At 40.4% G+C, this 18,475-nt stretch overlaps 1 protein-coding gene across 7 annotated transcripts in view; it reads left to right on the forward strand.

Annotated features, from left to right (window-relative positions):
* Positions 1-18,475, forward strand: part of KDM4C (lysine demethylase 4C) — a 201,777-nt gene that overhangs the window by 97,398 nt on the left and 85,904 nt on the right. For all 7 annotated transcript variants that reach the window (XM_033173902.1, XM_033173901.1, XM_033173908.1 and 4 more), the window contains 4 exons: positions 1,012-1,250; positions 2,540-2,850; positions 5,791-5,902; positions 16,952-17,133. In XM_033173902.1, coding sequence (XP_033029793.1) covers positions 1,012-1,250; positions 2,540-2,850; positions 5,791-5,902; positions 16,952-17,133 — 844 coding nt within the window. The remainder of the gene's footprint in view (positions 1-1,011; positions 1,251-2,539; positions 2,851-5,790; positions 5,903-16,951; positions 17,134-18,475) is intronic.

Raw genomic sequence — 18,475 nt, forward strand, 5'->3', positions numbered from 1 at the left:
CCAGATCACAAAGCAGCTGGTACTGAGAATAGAGGTACTGGTACTTAGCATCTCACTGACAGCGATCGCCTGCCCACTCGACAGTCTCGTAAGGTGTGAGAGAAGCTTACGTTGCTCCATTCGTATCAGCTTGGTGGGTGGGCATGCCAGCCCATTGCTCCTGTGCAGTCTGGAACTCCTTGTCCAAATATTGGAGTCCGTGAGCTTGAACGGCTACTCTCACTTTTCCTGTCACATAGGTTGAGTGTAAAAGGCGCTGTGGCTCATTGCCTGTTGGTGAGCTTGTATCTCTACTGTGCCTTACTTTCAAGGAAGAGTCTTGTTGTCATGGTCTGAGCAGGGCACATGATGTTTAAATTTTGATATTTAGGTATTAAATACAGGGTGATTCATAAAAATGAAGTATACAGCTTCCATTGGTATACTTCATTATGAATCACCCTCTATTATTTCCAGAAACATTGCTACCTATGGTAATAGGAACTTCTTGATTTCCCCCGAATTCAGATTCTGGTAGCTATTGCTAAAGCTGCATTTGCAACTGGTTTAAATTAATGATTTTTTATTTTATTTTTGTAAATGAGATTACAGAAGAATAATCAATCAAAATGTCTTATACATTTTGGGATTTGAGTATCATTGTCGAAGTTTAATGTACCTGGGAGATTGCTGTAATTAACTTAAGTTAGTCTTTGGCATGCTCTACAGAATGCATCACCAAGTAACTGGTTCTAGAACTAGCTTCAGCATTACCTGAGATTATTTCATTTAATAAGTAACTTTAAAGAGCTATAACAATATTAACAACTGATTTAAATTAACCTGTTAATCTATTGCTTAATAAATTGTAAACATTAGCTTTACATACAGATATGAAAAATTGTCAGGGTAGGGTTTTGCTTAGTCTTTTTTGTATTCCTAAAAGCAGGTGAAAGGGATATTTATATTGGTAAATGTTTTATCTTATCCTAGCCAGACGTTCTATTTTGACAGCAATATCTCTTATAACAGCTCCCAGCACAACCGATCGCGATCAAAAAAGCTGAAAACTCCAGAGGACAAGAAGGTATCAACCATAGTGGTTGGTACAGAAATCACCGTCGTTGGAGCAGTTCCAGATGGCTTCAAGGTCAAAGAAGAGCCATCAGAAAAAGTAAAGGCAGTAAACACAGGAGTGCCTTCTGGGGAGGAACAAGATGCAAGCAGGATGCAGATGGATCACAATTTATTGGATAACAAAAAGGTCTCAGGTGAGACGAATGGTGTTTATTTCCCATAGAATTGTAGGCAGTTGATATTGCGATCCCATAAATCTGCAGGTGAGAAGCTGTACATTGCTTTGCTCTGTGTTGCAAAATGACACATCTTAGTCTGCACAGTGCTGTTTCACAGCCATGGACATTTAGAGCATCTTGAATTGCAAAGCAGATTGGGGCAGGACTAGCTGTCTCCTAATATTTCCCCATAGCATGGCTGCAACATTATTCCAGGACAGGTGTAATGGTGAAGGCACAACTGGTGGCAAGCTCCTTTCCTAAGCATGTATCTATTTACTTTTGGATTTAGATTTTTATCTTATGTTTTCCTAAAGGCTCAGGGTGCGTAACAGTGTACTAAACAAATAATGAAGTACTGAAATATAAAGCACCTTTAGAAATAAAGTCAACCTCTGAAGAGCCATCAAAAGAAATAGCTACAGGTATCACACTAGTCGTTCTTTCACAGCTATGGCCCACTCAACACCACCTTCCCCCCATACAAGCTTTATACCTGTATTGAAGCATGTGGCCCTCACAATGACTTCTACAAGTAGCAGGCTCCTCCTCACTTATAAATAGGACATTACTATTATTCCAGCAATGTTCCATTCTTGCTCTTTCCATAACAGTGATTTAGGACTGGACTGTTGCACCAAACTAAGAACGATCACAACAGAGTCTAGTGGCATCCTAAATAAGATAGCTGTTGTTTTTGCTGCAGGGGAATAACATGGCTATGCATCTGGATTTTTAGCCAAGAATAATTATCTGATTTTTAATCTGGAGGGCAATATCATAATTTTTTTCCCACTTAATGAGACAAGTTCCAGCTAATGTTAACATTTCTATACAAAAATAGTTGACATGTACCGAGATAAACATAGCTGTGCAGAGATAGCACTCTTAACAAAACAAATAATAAAAATGATCTACTGTACAACATCCAGGCTAAAACTGATTGACTTGGTAGTTTGAGGATTTGAGTAGCCAATGACTACTGGCACAAACACATGATTTCCATGTGTAGTATAGACATTTTTTTGAAGTTATCAATGTTAATCTTACCAGCACAGATTTTTTATTCTAATTTCTATCTCATTCATTAATCTTAATGAAAAGTGAGCCACATTTCCCCTGCTTCTGCAAAAAAGTATGAACAATTAACATGTTTAATTGTCTGCCAAGATTATTTTTACATTGTGATCAAAATGCTGTTGTTGCTCAAACAAACAAACAAACAAACAAACTGTATCGCCTTCATGCTGAAATTTTGTCCCTAGGTCATAACTCTCCTTATAGCCATGGTCCTCTAATAAAAAACACACACTCTGAAGCGGAAGAGAAAGGAGACTCTAGCTCTGTGTATTTTTGTTCTGAGGAATCTGCACTGGGCTTACTTTCATCTGCTAGCTGTAACCGGGAAGACAATTTGAAAATTTCAACTACTTCAAGGCAGGCTCTTGAGTATGCTTCTTCCGAAGCTGAGAGCCTGGAGAAAGAAGAAACTAGCAGCTTGTCTACAGAAGAGGATGATATCAGCGATATTGAAAGCAGTGAAAATGGTTTGGAGCCTGGAGAAATATCACCACTGGTAAGAAAGGATGTTATGGTTAAAACAATTTGAGCATATTTGATAAATTCAGAATTGCTTGAAATGAGTCCTGGATTTCTTAAGTGTTTGGCACAGTATTAGAGTTCTGAGATCATTTCACTATTATCTATAAATATTTTATCCTCCGGCTTAACAGTTGTATATGTAATGTGCTTTATACTTTCATCTCATTCCAGCTTTTCAACAAGCCTCTGTTTTGGATTATTTGTGGTTTTGGATATGACTGAGAGGAAAGCCTCATATTTTGCAAGCTAATACAAGAAAAAAACGATTGACTAGTTAATAAAATCTTCCCAGTGTTATGGTGTAGATCAGGGTTTCCCAAAATTGGGTTTCTAGTTGTTGTTGGATGACAACTCACACCATCCTTAGCTAGCACAACCGGTGGTCAGAGTTGATGGGAATTGCAGTACAAAATAGTTAGAGACCCAAGTTTGGAAAACCCTGGTGTAGATAATACCTCCCCATACATTGTTGTGAGATCTGATATTATCTACCGTTAAGTTATAGGAATGAAATTTGCTAATAATAATAATACTTAACATTTTATGGTTCATTTATTATAAATCATATCAATGATCTTTGCCACAGCCCTGAAAGGTGGATCAGCTTTATAATCCCTGTACTGCAGTTATGCGGTATGTGTGAGGCTGAACGTGTAGTGGAACATCCCAAAATCCACCTAGTGGTTGAGGTGAAATTTTTGAATTGGTGCAACTCACTACACTAGACAGAATTGTTGTTCATATCTTACCACATTTTATAAGACACCCCATTTTGATTGGTAGCAAATGTCCATGTGAATGAGACTCCAATGAGATAATAGCAGAGCTGCATTAACTAACTTGGAGGCTAGATCTGCTTCTGGCACCTGCAGAGAGCAGCCCTTTTTGAATTGCCAGATGTTCCTAAGAGAGTGGAAAAGACACTTTAGAGCTAAGAATAAAACAGCACTTGCCCTTTTACTGACATAAATAGCAAACTCATCATTGTTTTACAGAATGAGATCTAGCAGTCCCAAGGCCAGTCCTTCTGTTTTAATATAAAGTGCTAATAAACATCTTCTCAGTGGTGAGATTCTGCATTACAGCTCATGTTTAATTCATTTGGTTGAGTACTTTTTAGCTATTCCTTGGTGGGGTTTTCAAATATTTTCCAATATGTTTGCATGCTGTGTCCGTCTTGTAGTGGCACACAAACATTTTATAGGGTTGCTGCTGAAAAAGCTGTCTCTTAGCCTTTCTGCACAGCTACCTTGCTTTGTTTAATGAATCTGCCACATTCTTTAATCATAAGAGCAGCTGTACTGCATTAGGCTAATGATTCTTCCAGGTCAGTGTCCTGTTTCCTTGAGTGGCCAGACCTGGCTGCCGAGGGATCTGTATGACAGCTGCAGGGTACTAATTGAGCCTTCCATTTCCCACCAAGCACTGCCAGCCTCTTGAATTTCCAAGTGTTATGAGTAACCTTGTAGCTGGAACAGAATAGTTGAATTACAACCTAATATTCGTTGGTGTTCAACCACCTTCTGTAGCATCCTTTCCCAACCTGGTGCTTTCCAGATGTTTTGGACTGCACCGCCCATCATCCCTCATCAGTGGCCGTGCTATCTGGGGCTGATGGAGAATGAACAACTGGAGGGCACCTCCTTGAGGGTAGCTGCTTTATAGCTAACAGAGTTTGGATATGCTTGCAAGATCCTAGTAAACTGAATGTTGGTGAAGACATTTGTGACAACCATTAAAACCTCAGCACTTACTTAACCAAAGAACTGTAGCTTTGACCCTCAATAACGAGGCTGTCATCTTGAAGATATAACTTCGGAGAAAAGCCCCCAAGTTGTATTCAGCCAGGCTCTACTCAGAGGAGAGCCATTAAAATCAACAGACTCATTAATTTTAAAGGGTCTACTCTGACTAAAATTGGATACAACCCATTGCTTCTCTAACTTTTAATCTTGACAGAGTAAGCTACTTGTTCCTGGACGTAGTAGAGTAGAATTGCCTTGATCTCAGGATGCTACTCCAACCCATTATGTGAGGGCAGTTGCAGAGCCCGGCATCTTCACACAGATCTGCAGAAGAGTCTCTAGAAACTTAGGAAACAATACGATAAATGGTGTTTCGTAGGTACAGGCATTTCAGCTGCCAATGAAGCTGAAGTTCCAGCTTCTTGAAAATGTCTAATTTCCAAGCTTTGGGGAAAGGTATACCCTGCAAAGAAGAGGCTACGAAGCTAGCCCCTCAGGATTTGAATTATTTTATCAAAGACCGCAAAAGGGACATTCTTTTATTTCCCACTCCTTTTGTGATGGGGGGGGGGAGATCCCATTTTATCTGCTCACCACCGGACTGTATTCCGATAGTTACCAAGCTAAACAGAAAAAAAGAAAACCTATCAGATAAGGAAAAAACCCCATGAAATTTGAAATCCTGATTTTTTTTTTTATTGAGAAAACCAATGTGGACATGCACTTTCAACACTAATAGGCAAAAGGGGAATTTTAGTTTAAAAACAACAATGCTGCTACCATTTCTACTTTTCCCCCCAACTAAGTTGCATTGAACTGCAAACATTTCTAGATATGCATTTTTTGCCTGTTATCTTACTACTGCCCCCTTAAAACACCAGCTAAAATCTACCCAAAATGCTTTAATATCAGCAAAAGCACATTTAAAGGACATGGGTTCCCCCAAAGAATCCTGGGAACTGTAGTTTACCCTTCAGAGGATTAAAATTCCCAGCACCCTTAAACTACATTCCCCAGGATTCTTGGGGGGAACCCATGTCCTTTAAATGTGCTTTAAATGTATCGTGTGATTGTGACCTTTAGTTAATATATGTTTTCTTTCTTCCATCCCTTTAGGATATTTTTGGTCTGCCTTAAATGAAAAAAAGAATGTATGTTGTTTCTTTCAGATAACTGAAGGAGAGAGAACAAAAACATCTAAAAGTTGGCGTCATCCGCTAAGTAAACCCCCTGCCAGATCTCCTATGACGCTGGTTAAACAGCAGGCAGTAAGCGATGAAGGTGAGCATGCTTTTTAAAATCCCCTCTAATAATACATCTTTCAGCCAATATAAATGCATCTGCATACACTTAATGTTGCACAGTACTGAAGACGAAAGGATATTTGACCGTGTGCCAGAAACTCAACTGCTGCAGAACGAGCTGCATTAAAAGCTTTCAGCATGCTTCCTGAATACATGATTTCGGGGTTGTGTTTTTTTTTTTTTGTACTTTCCCACCCTTCCTTTCTCTTAAATCCTTCTAAATGCATTAGAAGGGACTTGTAAGAAGCTCAGAACAGTATGAAGTCGCTTAAATACTACATGGATGATAAAAGCTCATTCGGCAACCAGATAGTCTTTGTTGGATTTCTCAGCAATTAGCTTTGGCACAGAACATTACACTTCATTGTATGAAGGCAAGCACAGCTAAACAGGACACTTCTAGATCTTTGGAACAAACAGAGAACAAATTTGCTGTTTTGTTCTCTTTTATAAATATCTAGCTGGATCTTGAAAATAATCTGATTCTCTGGTAGATTTTGTTTATCGCCCAGGCTCATGAAAGAGACACTGTGTTGGATGCAAGGAAACAGGAGAAGTAGGAAAGTAGCTGCCAGTGCTCTTTCACAAAGATTTGCAAAAGAGGTTTTGCCAGTGTTCTCTATAGTAGATAGATTCTGTACTTGAGTCTCATGGCTCTGATTGTGCGAGAGGTTATGTAAGCTCATTTACGAGTGGAATAACATATCTGCATTGTGTTTCACTTTGGTTGTTCCACACTGGCACATGAGGTTTTGCATCTATCCCACTGTTTTTCTTCTGAACAATGTCAGAAGGGTTACTGGCACCCTTTAATCTTTGAATTCTGTGTTGCAAGTTCAGTAACGTAAAAGAAGAGAGAAGTATTGCTCCACCCTCCCCAGAGTTGTTGAGGAGAGCCTCAATGTTTTGTGCATTAGAAATGTTGGCAGGTCTATATAAACGTACGTTTGGAGAAGTCTGATCTCATAAGCAGTGAGGTCAGATTGAAATGAAATGCAAAAACTACAATCTATGACAATTACATTAAAGCTTAAATGGATGAAAATAAGCATGGTGTTTTAATATTGTCAAAAACATGTTTACTGCAAATTTATTTGGTTACTGCAAATTTTGCCATTCCATTGTAGAACATCATCATATGTGTTATATCAATCCAATTGGAATACATTATTAAAGTATGGTAGTACTTCTTGATGGAAATGTAAACATGTTTGTAAAATCTATATAGCAGCTTTCTAGATCATTAGGCTAGTGTGGTCATGCATTTCTGTTACATAGCACAACAAATGATAGCTTTACCAATAAAAGCTCCCCCTGCCTTTTTTTTAAAAAAAAAAACAAAACAAAAAAACATTTGCTCAGTTTCCTTTCTAGAATAGTTCTGTTGATGGTCTCTGCCAATAATAGTTTCTTCCATAAGCCCTGGTTATTGTTTGTGGTTTGTTCCAAAAGAGCTAAACCATGAGTTCCTGTTCAGATAATATGCTAAGCCAAACCATGGCTTAGCTCAGCCCAGCCCAGCCCAGCCCAGCCCAGCAGCAGATCTCCTTTCTGGGAGCCCACACACTTATTTGTTTGTGCTAAGCCATTGTTTGGTTTGTGTTCAGTTCCAGTTTGAACTGAAAAGGTAACCCTCAGCATATTTTTTTTACAGCATTCAGAATCTTACAAGCTGCTATGCTGAAGTATCGGGTCTAAAAGTAAATCAAGGGCCACACTAAAAAAATGAGATATCTTGACAGACAGAATAGAATGTCAGTTGGTGAAGCTTTCCCTCATACTTCTACTTCCCTACTTGAAAAGGCTTATCCTGTTTAATTTGTGCCAGCCATAAAGCTGCTAAAGGCACATGACATCATTCACTTTGTTCTTGTACCTGTTCTTTTTGCTGCAAGTTGCTCCTGTTGGAATAGACCAAATCTCTTCACCAGGGAAGATGCAAGAAATAACTTACATTTCTTCCTCCTGGTTTTTAGCAACAGTGATTAAGTGACAGACATCCGTAGCAACAGCAGTGCCTCTGTATCTGCCTAATAAGCCTTAGAATGTTGCTTCCACATTTTGCTTTCTATTTCTATAGATGTCTGATTGAGGTAGTTTTTTTTTTTTAAAAAAGGAGGACTCTTGTCCTACTGCTGGGGAGTGGAGGAGGCAATAAAACCTGAAGGTAAACTAAAAAGCAATCAGATTTATACCCCAAAAGAACTTAATTCTTGTTAGTTAAATCAGCATTTATAGAAACTACTTTCGGGTGTAGTTCATATATTTTTGTTCAGCCGAACTAGTTCATTCCAAGCACTGATTATGCTGATATTAATCCCCCCCGCAAAAAAGGTTATTAGTAAGTCTATTTCATATTATAGGATTCTCTGAATGCTAAGTAGAAAAGTTGTGGAAGGTCCTCATAGGGTCATGGGTTCCTTTAACTGAATCTAGTCCGCATATCAGTAGCATCATACTTTGTTTTCTATTCTTGTAGGGTTGCCATATTTCAAAAAGAAAATGCTTCTCTAAAATCCAGTGCCTTAATTTTCCTCTGTTTTCTTCTTTCCACTTCATGACATCTCAGAATCTGTAACTTCACTATCACCTTATCTCATCTTCCATTTTTGCATTCTACACCAGTTTTAGGCTGCAATCCTGTACTCACTTGCATGGGAATAAGCACCTTTGAACTTAATGGGACTGACTTCTGAGTAGATGTGCACTGTAGTCAAAACAAAATCTAAAATAGCTTAGCCCAGGCATAGGCAAACTCGGCCCTCCAGATGTTTTGGGACTACAATTCCCATCATCTCTGGCCACTGGTCCTGTTAGCTAGGGATCATGGGAGTTGTAGTCCCAAAACATCCGGAGGGTCAAGTTTTCCTATGCCTGGCTTAGCCCTTTTTTCCAGTCCACAGAAAACTTTGGCTTTTTGGCGGTCTGTATTAAACCACAGAGCCTAGGGCTTGCCGATCAGAAGCTCGGCGGTTCGAATCCCCGCAACGGGGTGAGCTCCTGTGGCTTGGTCCCTGCTCCCTGCCAGCCTAGCAGTTTGAAAGCACGCCAGTGCAAATAGATAAATAGGTACTGCTGCAGCAGGAAGGTAAACAGCGTTTTCGTGAACTGCTCTGGTTTGCTAGAAGCGGCTTAGTCATGCGGCCACATGACCCGGAAGCTGTACGCTGGCTCCCTCGGCCAGTAAAGTGAGATGAGTGCCACAACCCCAGAGTCCTGCCCGTGACTGGACCTAATGGTCAGGGGTCCCTTTACCTTTATTATTCCTTGCTTTGCCATGCTTCCAGCCTAGTCAGCTGAAATCTTGCATGTTTCAACTCCAAAAGCTGCTTACCCCATTCTTTTAAGACGACATTGATGAGCAAACCTCTCCCCAGACTCACAATGCGTGGCATTCAAAATTTTAATCCGAGTAGACCTATTGAAATGAATGTACTTAACATAGTCATATTCATATAATTCAGTGGATCTGCTCTGAATAAAACTTAGTTGAATACCACCCTTTAAATCCTCTTACAGTGTTCCTTGGAAGCAGATACACATAAAACCCTCAAATGTATTTGATTAAGTGTATATTCAAAAATGTATTTGAGCAGTTCTGAGTTTAGGAAGAGACCATTTCTTGCTGGAGAGCTGTTGAAACATATCTGAGTTTCTCCACAGAGAGTATATCTCAGTAAAATGGCAACAAGTTTTTAAATTATCTCTCCTGCAGAGTATATCTAAATTTACCCTTGTATTTTATTGCAGTATTGGTAATTGGCTTTTTCAGCCATCCCCTTTAAACAAAAGTTCTACATATCCCCCCTTTTTAAAGCTTTGATTCTATTGAAGCTCCTTTATCTGAAGCAGTAATTTGCTTCTGCTTGGCTCTGCTCAGCTAACCATGCAAACTACCCCATGTTAATACTGGAAGTTGACATATAATTGCACTAGCCTACTTAGTTGGTCTCTAAGGTGCTACTGGAAGGAATTTTTTTTATTTTATTTTGATTTGCACTAGCCTACTGTAATGGCTAAGTGCCCTAAATCCCATAGGATAATGTGTACCGGCTCCTTGTCACAGCTGCATTTTGGAGTAGTAAATTCCAAACAGCACCCAGTTGAGTTTCTGAGCCAAACTATGTTACATTTATAGTGTTAGTTATTTAAAAACAAAAACAAAAAAACAAAAAAACCCAACCTGCTGAAGGTTTGGTCACTTATTGCACAAAACTTGTATTTCCCAGTCAAGGAAGTTCCTAATTTCCCCCTCTTTTTTAGCTATGTGAATAATTGAATAGATATATAGTTGGGTTTGTGGTTCTTTCTTTCTTTCTTTTTGCAGGAGGGGGGAGGTTGGCCCACAAATTCACCAGCTACAGTACTTCAATTAGCTGTTAAGCATCTCGCCTTAAATTAGAGACAGCTTTGAGCCATGATCTATATCTATGTAATATTTGCATGTCTTGAGGGGACAAGATTGAGTGGATTTCAGAATGTTCCAGTAATTTACACAAAAAAGGCTACATTAACATTAGAATCCATCTGGTAAAGTAATTAAAAGATTTAAATATGGAAGGGTTAAGTGAAATTGCTGCATTTTTAATTAGAGATTATACAGTTTTGTGACTAGGGATGGCTGTTAACCTTGGTTATAGCTAAAATAAAATGTTTGAAAATTATGATTACCCAGCTCATTGTGAGTCATTCTTGTTAGAATACTGCCAGGTGAGAGGTACTGGAGTGATAGGAATTTTTAGAATGCATCCCTTCATAGTAATGCAATTATTCGTAAACTTTCTGAACTGCAGTACTAGATAGATTTAGATTTATTTTCTCCCTGCATATAGAACATGTTGCACTAGTTCAACTTTAGGTAATAAATGTACTGTGACTTTAAATGTTTCAATATTGATGCATTGCATATAGGTATGGCTGTGGTAACTGAAAATCAGGTATTAAAAACTGTGAACCTATGGTTATTTCTGAGTGAACTGGCTTTGGAGGAACAATCTGTGGATATAGTAGTAATTTAGGACACAATCCAAACTCCTGATCCACCTTGGATGGGATTGAGCTCCCTGTTCTGCCCATAAAGAGCAGCCCCCAAATGGGGTGTTTTGAAGAAGAGGCTGAGTGAACCCAGGATTAGTGGCTTTGACTGCTTCAAGCCTAATTGCCATGCCAACTCCAAGCTGGCACAGCCTGGAGCAGGCATTTTCCTGCACTGTCCCTTTTCACCCCTGATTGTATGAATGACAAGGCTGCAGCTGCAGAGGGTTGGGTCCATGGTTTTCCTCCTCCAAATGGAAGACGGTTCCTTGGGCAACACAAGTCAGTGTGGTGTAGTGGTTGAGAGCGGTAGACTTGTAATCTGGTGAACTGGGTTCACGTCTCCACTACTCCACATACAGCTGCTGGGTGACCTTGGGCTAGTCACACTTCTCTGAAGTCTCTCAGCCCCACTCACCTCACAGAGTGTTTGTTGTGGGGGAGGAAGAGAAAGGAGAATGTGAGCTGCTTTGAGACTCCTTCGGGTAGTGATAAAGCGGGATATCAAATCCAAACTCCTCTTCCTCTTACAGAAGGAAGCCTTTGGACACAAGCTCACGAATCTAAATGTGAAGACAGAGTTATAGATGTGCTTGTAAAAAAGAAAGGAAGAAGATACTTTATATAACAGCCACAACCGCACATAATGCTATGCCAATATTCATTTATTTTTTATTTATTACTGTTATATTTTTACTGCCAGGGAGGAGAGGAGTTGGGCTTGTGGGATTTCCTGCCTGAGGTGCCAAAATTAATTAACTGGCCTTGGTTAGTATGTACCTCAGTGTGATTTGGCAGGGCTGGCCCTACCATTAGGCAAACTGAGGCAACGGCCTCAGGTGTAGGCAGTACTTTTTTTCTAGAAACAATGCACTGCTTATTACCATCATCTCATTGCTGCACATTCTTGGATTCGGAGCCCCCAAACAACATCTCCTGGCTCTGAGCCCTGACGCGAATCAACTCCCGAACCAATGACCTCCCCCTCACACTGCTCCCCCAACCCTGACATGGCCGTGCCATTGCTCATCCCCACAGGCAGAGGCCTCTGTGGGCAATGCTGAGGCCTATCTGCAGGCTGCTGAGGCGTCCCTTCTCACTCTGGCCTCTCTAGCAGGAGGAGGCAGGGAAGCCTGTGGCACTGGAGGAAGCCAGGCTGTGATGTGAGGGGATCATTGCCAGGAGGAGGGGCAACTGAGCAGGGGTGTGGGGCCTACCTGTTGCCCACCCCCAGGGACGACAGGGGCAGCATGGCCACCAGCCTGTGGACGAGAGATGTGAGGGAGGGAAGGACAAGCGGGCTGCGGCGGGGAGACTCCATCGCTTGGAGAAAGGAAGGTCTTGTAGTGTGCATGGGTGATGGAGGGAGGTAGGGAGGTAGGGGGAGGGGGTGGTGAGGGTGCTGTGCTGGGACCTTTTTTCTTTTAAAAAAATCACTGGGTGTAGGTGAGGGGGTGACTTGGTGCCCCTCTGGACCCACTGTTTCAAAAAAGTCACTTTTTAATTTTCCTCTCTTCACAAAGCAGCAGCGAAGTTAGATGTGCTGCCCCTGAGAGTGAGGAGTTCCCAGGGAAGAGTTAGGCAGGGAAAGGAGACTGTTGCCAAGCATAGCGAGGAAGCGCTACTTCTAGAAGAAGCACACTCCCATCAGCTGCAGCGGCGGCAGCGGCGGCTGTGCTTCTCAAACTCCCATTGTCGGTAGCTGCCCGGGTGGAGCGCAACAGCCACCAAACCATCAGCAGGCTAGGCCAAGTGGCATGTAGGACACCAGACCAGGTAGGAATTGCCCACAGGCCAAACAGGCCTCCCTAAGCCTTAGCCTGCCACAGGCTTAGCAAGAGTCTGGAAGATTTTTGGTGATGCCTTGCAAAACTTCAGGTGCCTTCTCTGCGCTGCATGCAGTAAGTGGCAGCTGAAGGTGGTGACAGCAAGGGTTCCTGCCTCAGGTGGCAAAATGGCTTGGGCTGTGTATCCCTCACTCAAAATTATACCAAATTTCTTTTTTTTTTAAATAAAGAATTTATTAATTTTCCAGAAACAGAAAAATAACAGAAAAACAATACAAACAACTAGAAAAATACAAAAAAAGAAAAAAGGGGGGAAAAAACAATATAAAAAGCAAAAACAAACTATCAAATATCTTAATCTTTTTCTAAATCTTCTTTGGGGGGACCTCCCCCGTCCTCTCTTCAGCGTTCAGTTCTAATTTACTTTAGTAACTTTGTAACTATTTTCCAGTCATTCACCTTAACTCTTCAAATTCAAATATCATCCAATCTTATCTCTATGAACTTACTTAAATATTCATAACTTTAATTACAAACAACAAAATCTTAACTTCTTATTTACTATTCTATTCTAACATTACATAGCTATCACCTGTTATATTCTCTGATTTCACTTCAAAAAACCAACTTCTCACGATTTTTCAAATAGTCTTTAAATTTCTTCCAGTCTTCTTCCACCTTCTCCTCCCTCTGGTCTCGGAGTTTCGCAGTCAGTTCTGCGAGTTCCATGTAGTCAATTAACTTCATCTGCCAGTCTTCTTCTGTTGGGAGCTCTTCCCCTTTCCAGTTTTTAGCAATCAAAATTCTCGCTGCTGTTGTGGCATACATAAAAAACACTCTATCTTTCCTGGATATCTCATGGTTGGTTATGCCCAATAGGAAGGCCTCTGGTTTCTTAGAAAAGGTGTATTTCAACACTCTTTTAAACTCATAATAAATTTTCTCCCAGAAGTCCTTCACCTTTGGGCCCGTCCACCACATGTGATAGAAGGTACCTAAAATTATACCAAATTTCATAGCGCTAGGAGAAATAATTATGCATCCTTTTATAGAGAATGCAACACACCTTCCTATTAGAACCCCTGCTGTAGCTTGATAAAAGTGTAACCCCTTTGCCACACCCTTGGCATCAAACTCTCTGACTAGCCCCACACTCTGGCTCCGCAGTGAATGCTTGGGAGTGGGACTAGTCAGTGTGCAAGACACCAGAGGCCCTGCTAAGTACTGGTATAACCTCTGTATAGGGCTCATACTTATTTCAGTGCTATTCTTATCTACAATTGGATGTTTTGTTTATAGAAATCCTTTGTGAGTATTCTTGTCCCTTTTAGGTTTCTTTTGTGGCTGATCCCTGTTTGTCAATTTCTTTTAAAAAAAATAATAATTAAGGATGGAACCTGGCGACCACGCTAGAGATAAAAAGTTGTGCGTAGGCACTGTTGTTTGATTAGACGATCTTAATTTGCATTTTGAGTCATATTTTGCTTTGCATGCTTGTGCATTCTTTTCAGGAAAATGAGGCACAGGCGTACAGACAGACAAGGCTTAAAATAGGATTCATTTATATTGATGAGATAATTTGCAAAACTGAAATTAGTAGGTTTTTCATCATTCTGATCTGGCACCAGCAAACAGGTGAAGAGTTCTACATAGCTTGGGGTAATTTTAAGCACATTCTGTATTCAAGAAGAAACAAACTAAGAATTCAAATGCTGACATCCTGCAAAATTGTGTTAGTTTTTTTCAGAAGATTGCATTAAGGTCTATGCATTCTTGTTGCACTTCTGCTACATTTGGGTGGAATTTTCCTAGCTTGAAAATCATTGGATATATCAAAGTTCACTCAAATGAACACCTATGTCCCACATTACTGTTCACTCTGGCTCTAGTGCAAAATCCACCACTGGATTTTGAAGCCCTGTGCACGTGACCTTAGAGACAATCTAGAACTATCTTGCATCTTCTTGTAAAATGTAGTACTGTAGCTTAGTTGAACGAAACTGTATTAGGATACATGTTTCAAGTCTATACAATCCTGCCTTTGTCACAGCGCGTGATCGCTACCCAACCCAGTTAACCCTTCCTTAACCCATGGAAATCCTGGAGTTTCATGCAATTTAGTCCAAGCCAGCCTCAACCCAACTTGAGGGTGGTAGCTGTACTCAATTTCTGGTGAAGCGCAGGTGTGCATATTTAACATGCCTGTGGGTTGGCAATGGCGGTTCTACAATTCTGATGTTAGCAGGGGGGTGTATCACAGAGGAGCATCCTCATTTGCCTTTTTGGACTAGATGACCTTTGTGGACCCTTCCAGCTTTTCAGCTCTATGATTCTGTTTTAGATTCTCACCCTGTGTAGAACTTTAAAAATAGACATCCCAATTCAATAGCATTCTTGGACTGCCTTGTAGTATAGAAAACAATGAATTTCCCTCTACCTTAGAAGACTAACAGTACAATCCTAACCATATCTGCTCAGATGTACATCCTGTTGAATTAAGTAATCCTAGCCCCATTTACTCCCAGGTAAATGGGGCTAGGATTACAACCTTGAACTATAATCCTATCCCCCTTACTTTGGGCTAAGCATTTTAAAGCTTAATGGGACTTACTTCTGAGTAATCACATACAGGGGTCTACTCTAGGTATACAAGCTTACTTCTCCCAAAGTTACTACAGTAATCAACAGTTTCTGCTTCGATAGGGTGTGGGTGAATGGTTTTTCTTCTTCTCCTGACCCAGTCACACATATATATATACTTTTTACTCATCACAGGCCTTCTGAGAAAAAGAGTATTTCATTAAACTTTCCTATGCAATGAACTTTCTAAAGCAGATCAAGCTGATAAATACTGTAAGGAAAACAACAACAACCAATGGCCACATCTCAGGGAGAGAGAAGGATAACAGAGCATATTCTCGCATGTGCGAGAATAGTGGCTGCTTGCATTGATAAGTAATTATACACACACTTATATGGTTTACATAGAGATTTAGCATTACCATGGCTCCATAATTGGACACAATATTGTGTCAACATTTTCCTACTGAAATGTGTTTGTTTTGGCTTCTTTTTGCCTGTTTCTCAATCTGTATCTTAAAATAAAGCATCACATTAAATGGCTGTGAAAGCATTGATGAAGTTCAGTTTAAATATAAAATAATTTGTGCTGGTAAGAAAAATTTAATTATCTAAACCCCATGCAGAGCTCAAAGATAAAGATAGCATGTTGTCTTGTCTTCGGGATTGCTTATTTTATACTCTACTGAACACAAAGCTGAGAAGGGGAATGCAGGAGTCAAGCTTATTCGGTCTACAGTTTCCAAATCCTTGCATGGGCACATGCATGAAATGTGGGCCTCTTAGTGTTTAGAAGTTTGGAAAAATTGTTAAATGATACGTACAGTACGGATAGCCAACACAAAGATTACAAAAATTCTTTGTAGTGGTTGAGGCTTCAAAGCCATTCGGCACAATGTTCCACCCCCTACCCCTATCCAGACTCTGTATCCTGTGAGACTTTCCCTGTTTTCACAAAGACATGGAGGATTAAAGAAGGGTAGCTGCAGGGAGGTACTGCATCATTATGGAGAAACTGTTCAGTAAGCAAATGAGAGAGAAACCTTTTTGAAAACTTGTCTATGCAACGTTTTCTTATACTGGTAAGAAAATAAACATGCCATTTTATAATTGGCTTACAGCTTTTCTGCAGGAATTAAAGATAATTCATCATTAACAATCTATAAAAGTATTTTGTCAACTTAGATGCATGTAGTCATGGTCTGAAGGAATCTGATGCTTCAGCATTTTTACCAACATTAAATTCTTCTGTATAATGGAGGTGTTAATCAGAAATAAGTAAATCATAAGTACCCTTTCCCCCCTTTAAAATATATCCCATAGCAACAAATTAGAGCTGTTATTCCCCAATCAGTATACAGTCTTGTTCATTAGTGGCAACCATGTTGACATGGTGTTTTGTATTGTTTTTAGCAGGAACGGGCATCTGTAACAAACGTGGGGAGGGCGGATTCTCCTTTTATACTTTTGCAGTGCAGGCTTCCTCTTCAGTCTGAATGCGTCTGTTCTCGTGGGTTTGTTTTCATATGTAGACTTGCCATCCACTTCCCTTTTATATGCTGCTTAAATTGCTGCTTGCCATCACTCTCAGAACGCAGCCTTTTCAAATGTCATTTTCATTTAAGAACTGCCCGAGTCTCTCTTAACTGAAGAAGACATACAAGAAACGGAGTCCTGGGCCAAGCCTCTTGTCTACCTTTGGCAGAACAGAGCACCAAATTTCACTGCTGAAAAGGAATACAATGCAGCTGTTGCCAAATTGGAACCCTGCTGCGCCATATGCACACTCCTCAAGCCTTACTACAAGGTAAGGAAGCTTTTCACAGTTTGAGAGGTATTTATAAACAAAAGAAACCCAAATATTTGTAGAGTGCTGCTTTGTGACAAAACTGCCGATTTTCTCTTTATCCCCTATCCTTTTTCTTTTTTTTAAAGCAAGTAAAGGATTGAATGGTAAATGGTCCATCACTTAGCATGTCAAAATACATACCGTGATTCCAAGGGGTAGAGTCGCAACTCCCAAAAAGCAAGGAAATGGAAACGGAGCAATTTCTGCTCTCAGTGGTAGGGCTTGGTAGCTTTAGCATTGGATAAGCATACGTTGGATAAGAACAACAAAGAGAGCAAGGGAATGGAGATTTCCATTAACTCAGATATTTGAGACGTACAAATTCATTATACATATCTGAGGGTATGATCCAGCTTCTCTGGACTCACCCTGTGGAGTTCATGCAAAGCTGGTTCCCATATCACACTCCCTTCCTACGCAAGCATGCAGAGATGGGTTAGATTGCACTATATTTATTTTTAAAGAGTACAATTTGTTTCATAAAGGTCCCCTCATCGAATAATTGCATTGATTTAAGTACAGTTTTCATACTGGGGCAATGCCTCTTCATTTTGCTACCTCATTTTTATATCCAGGGGCTCTCCTGCTCACTATGGAGGGCTGGAATGATTAATTTTGCATTTTCTTGACTTCTGGCGCTTAAATTGCCATTTTCCTATGGCTTGGCCGTAGAGTGCTTGCCACTGCATTTCACTGCACTTTGGGCATGCCACATACTAGTGATAGATAAGCACATATAAATGGCTATCCCCTCCCCCCAGGATTCATGCCAAAAAAATGAGAAAAATGCTGTATTAGATCAGGCTGGTAGCGGTGACATTTTTGCACCTCTCAAATCTTTTTTTCCAAATCTTGCACAATTCCTTATAGGTGCCCAATAGAAAACTCCCTTTATGGAACTGAAGTCCCTGCCCAGCTGGCAGATGTTGCAGAATGCTCAAACTGTCTTTTTTCCCTTTCCTCCATTCCTACCACAACATCTCAACAATACTGGAGGTGCAGTTCCCCATCCCTGGATGGTTGCTAAGCAGACAGGTGTAACACACCATCCAGTAACCTGATGTGAAGTGCTTCTTATCTTAATCCATGATCAGCAGGAGAGGGGAAAAACCATGCATCAAGAGCTTGTTGTGCAGTGTGGTGAGGCAAAGGTCCAATACCTTCTCCTAACTAAGCTCTGACAAGAGCAAATACAGTTTGCTGTTGCAGAGTACATTGAGGAGCAATTCCTCCTTAAGTGGCAGCAGTAGTAGCACCTCCAAAGATGAGTTTCTCAGTCTCTGGAGCTGCTGTAAGTGGA

The sequence above is a fragment of the Lacerta agilis genome, chromosome 16 (assembly GCF_009819535.1).
Source record: "Lacerta agilis isolate rLacAgi1 chromosome 16, rLacAgi1.pri, whole genome shotgun sequence".
In the NCBI taxonomy this organism is placed as follows: Eukaryota; Metazoa; Chordata; class Lepidosauria; order Squamata; family Lacertidae; genus Lacerta; species Lacerta agilis.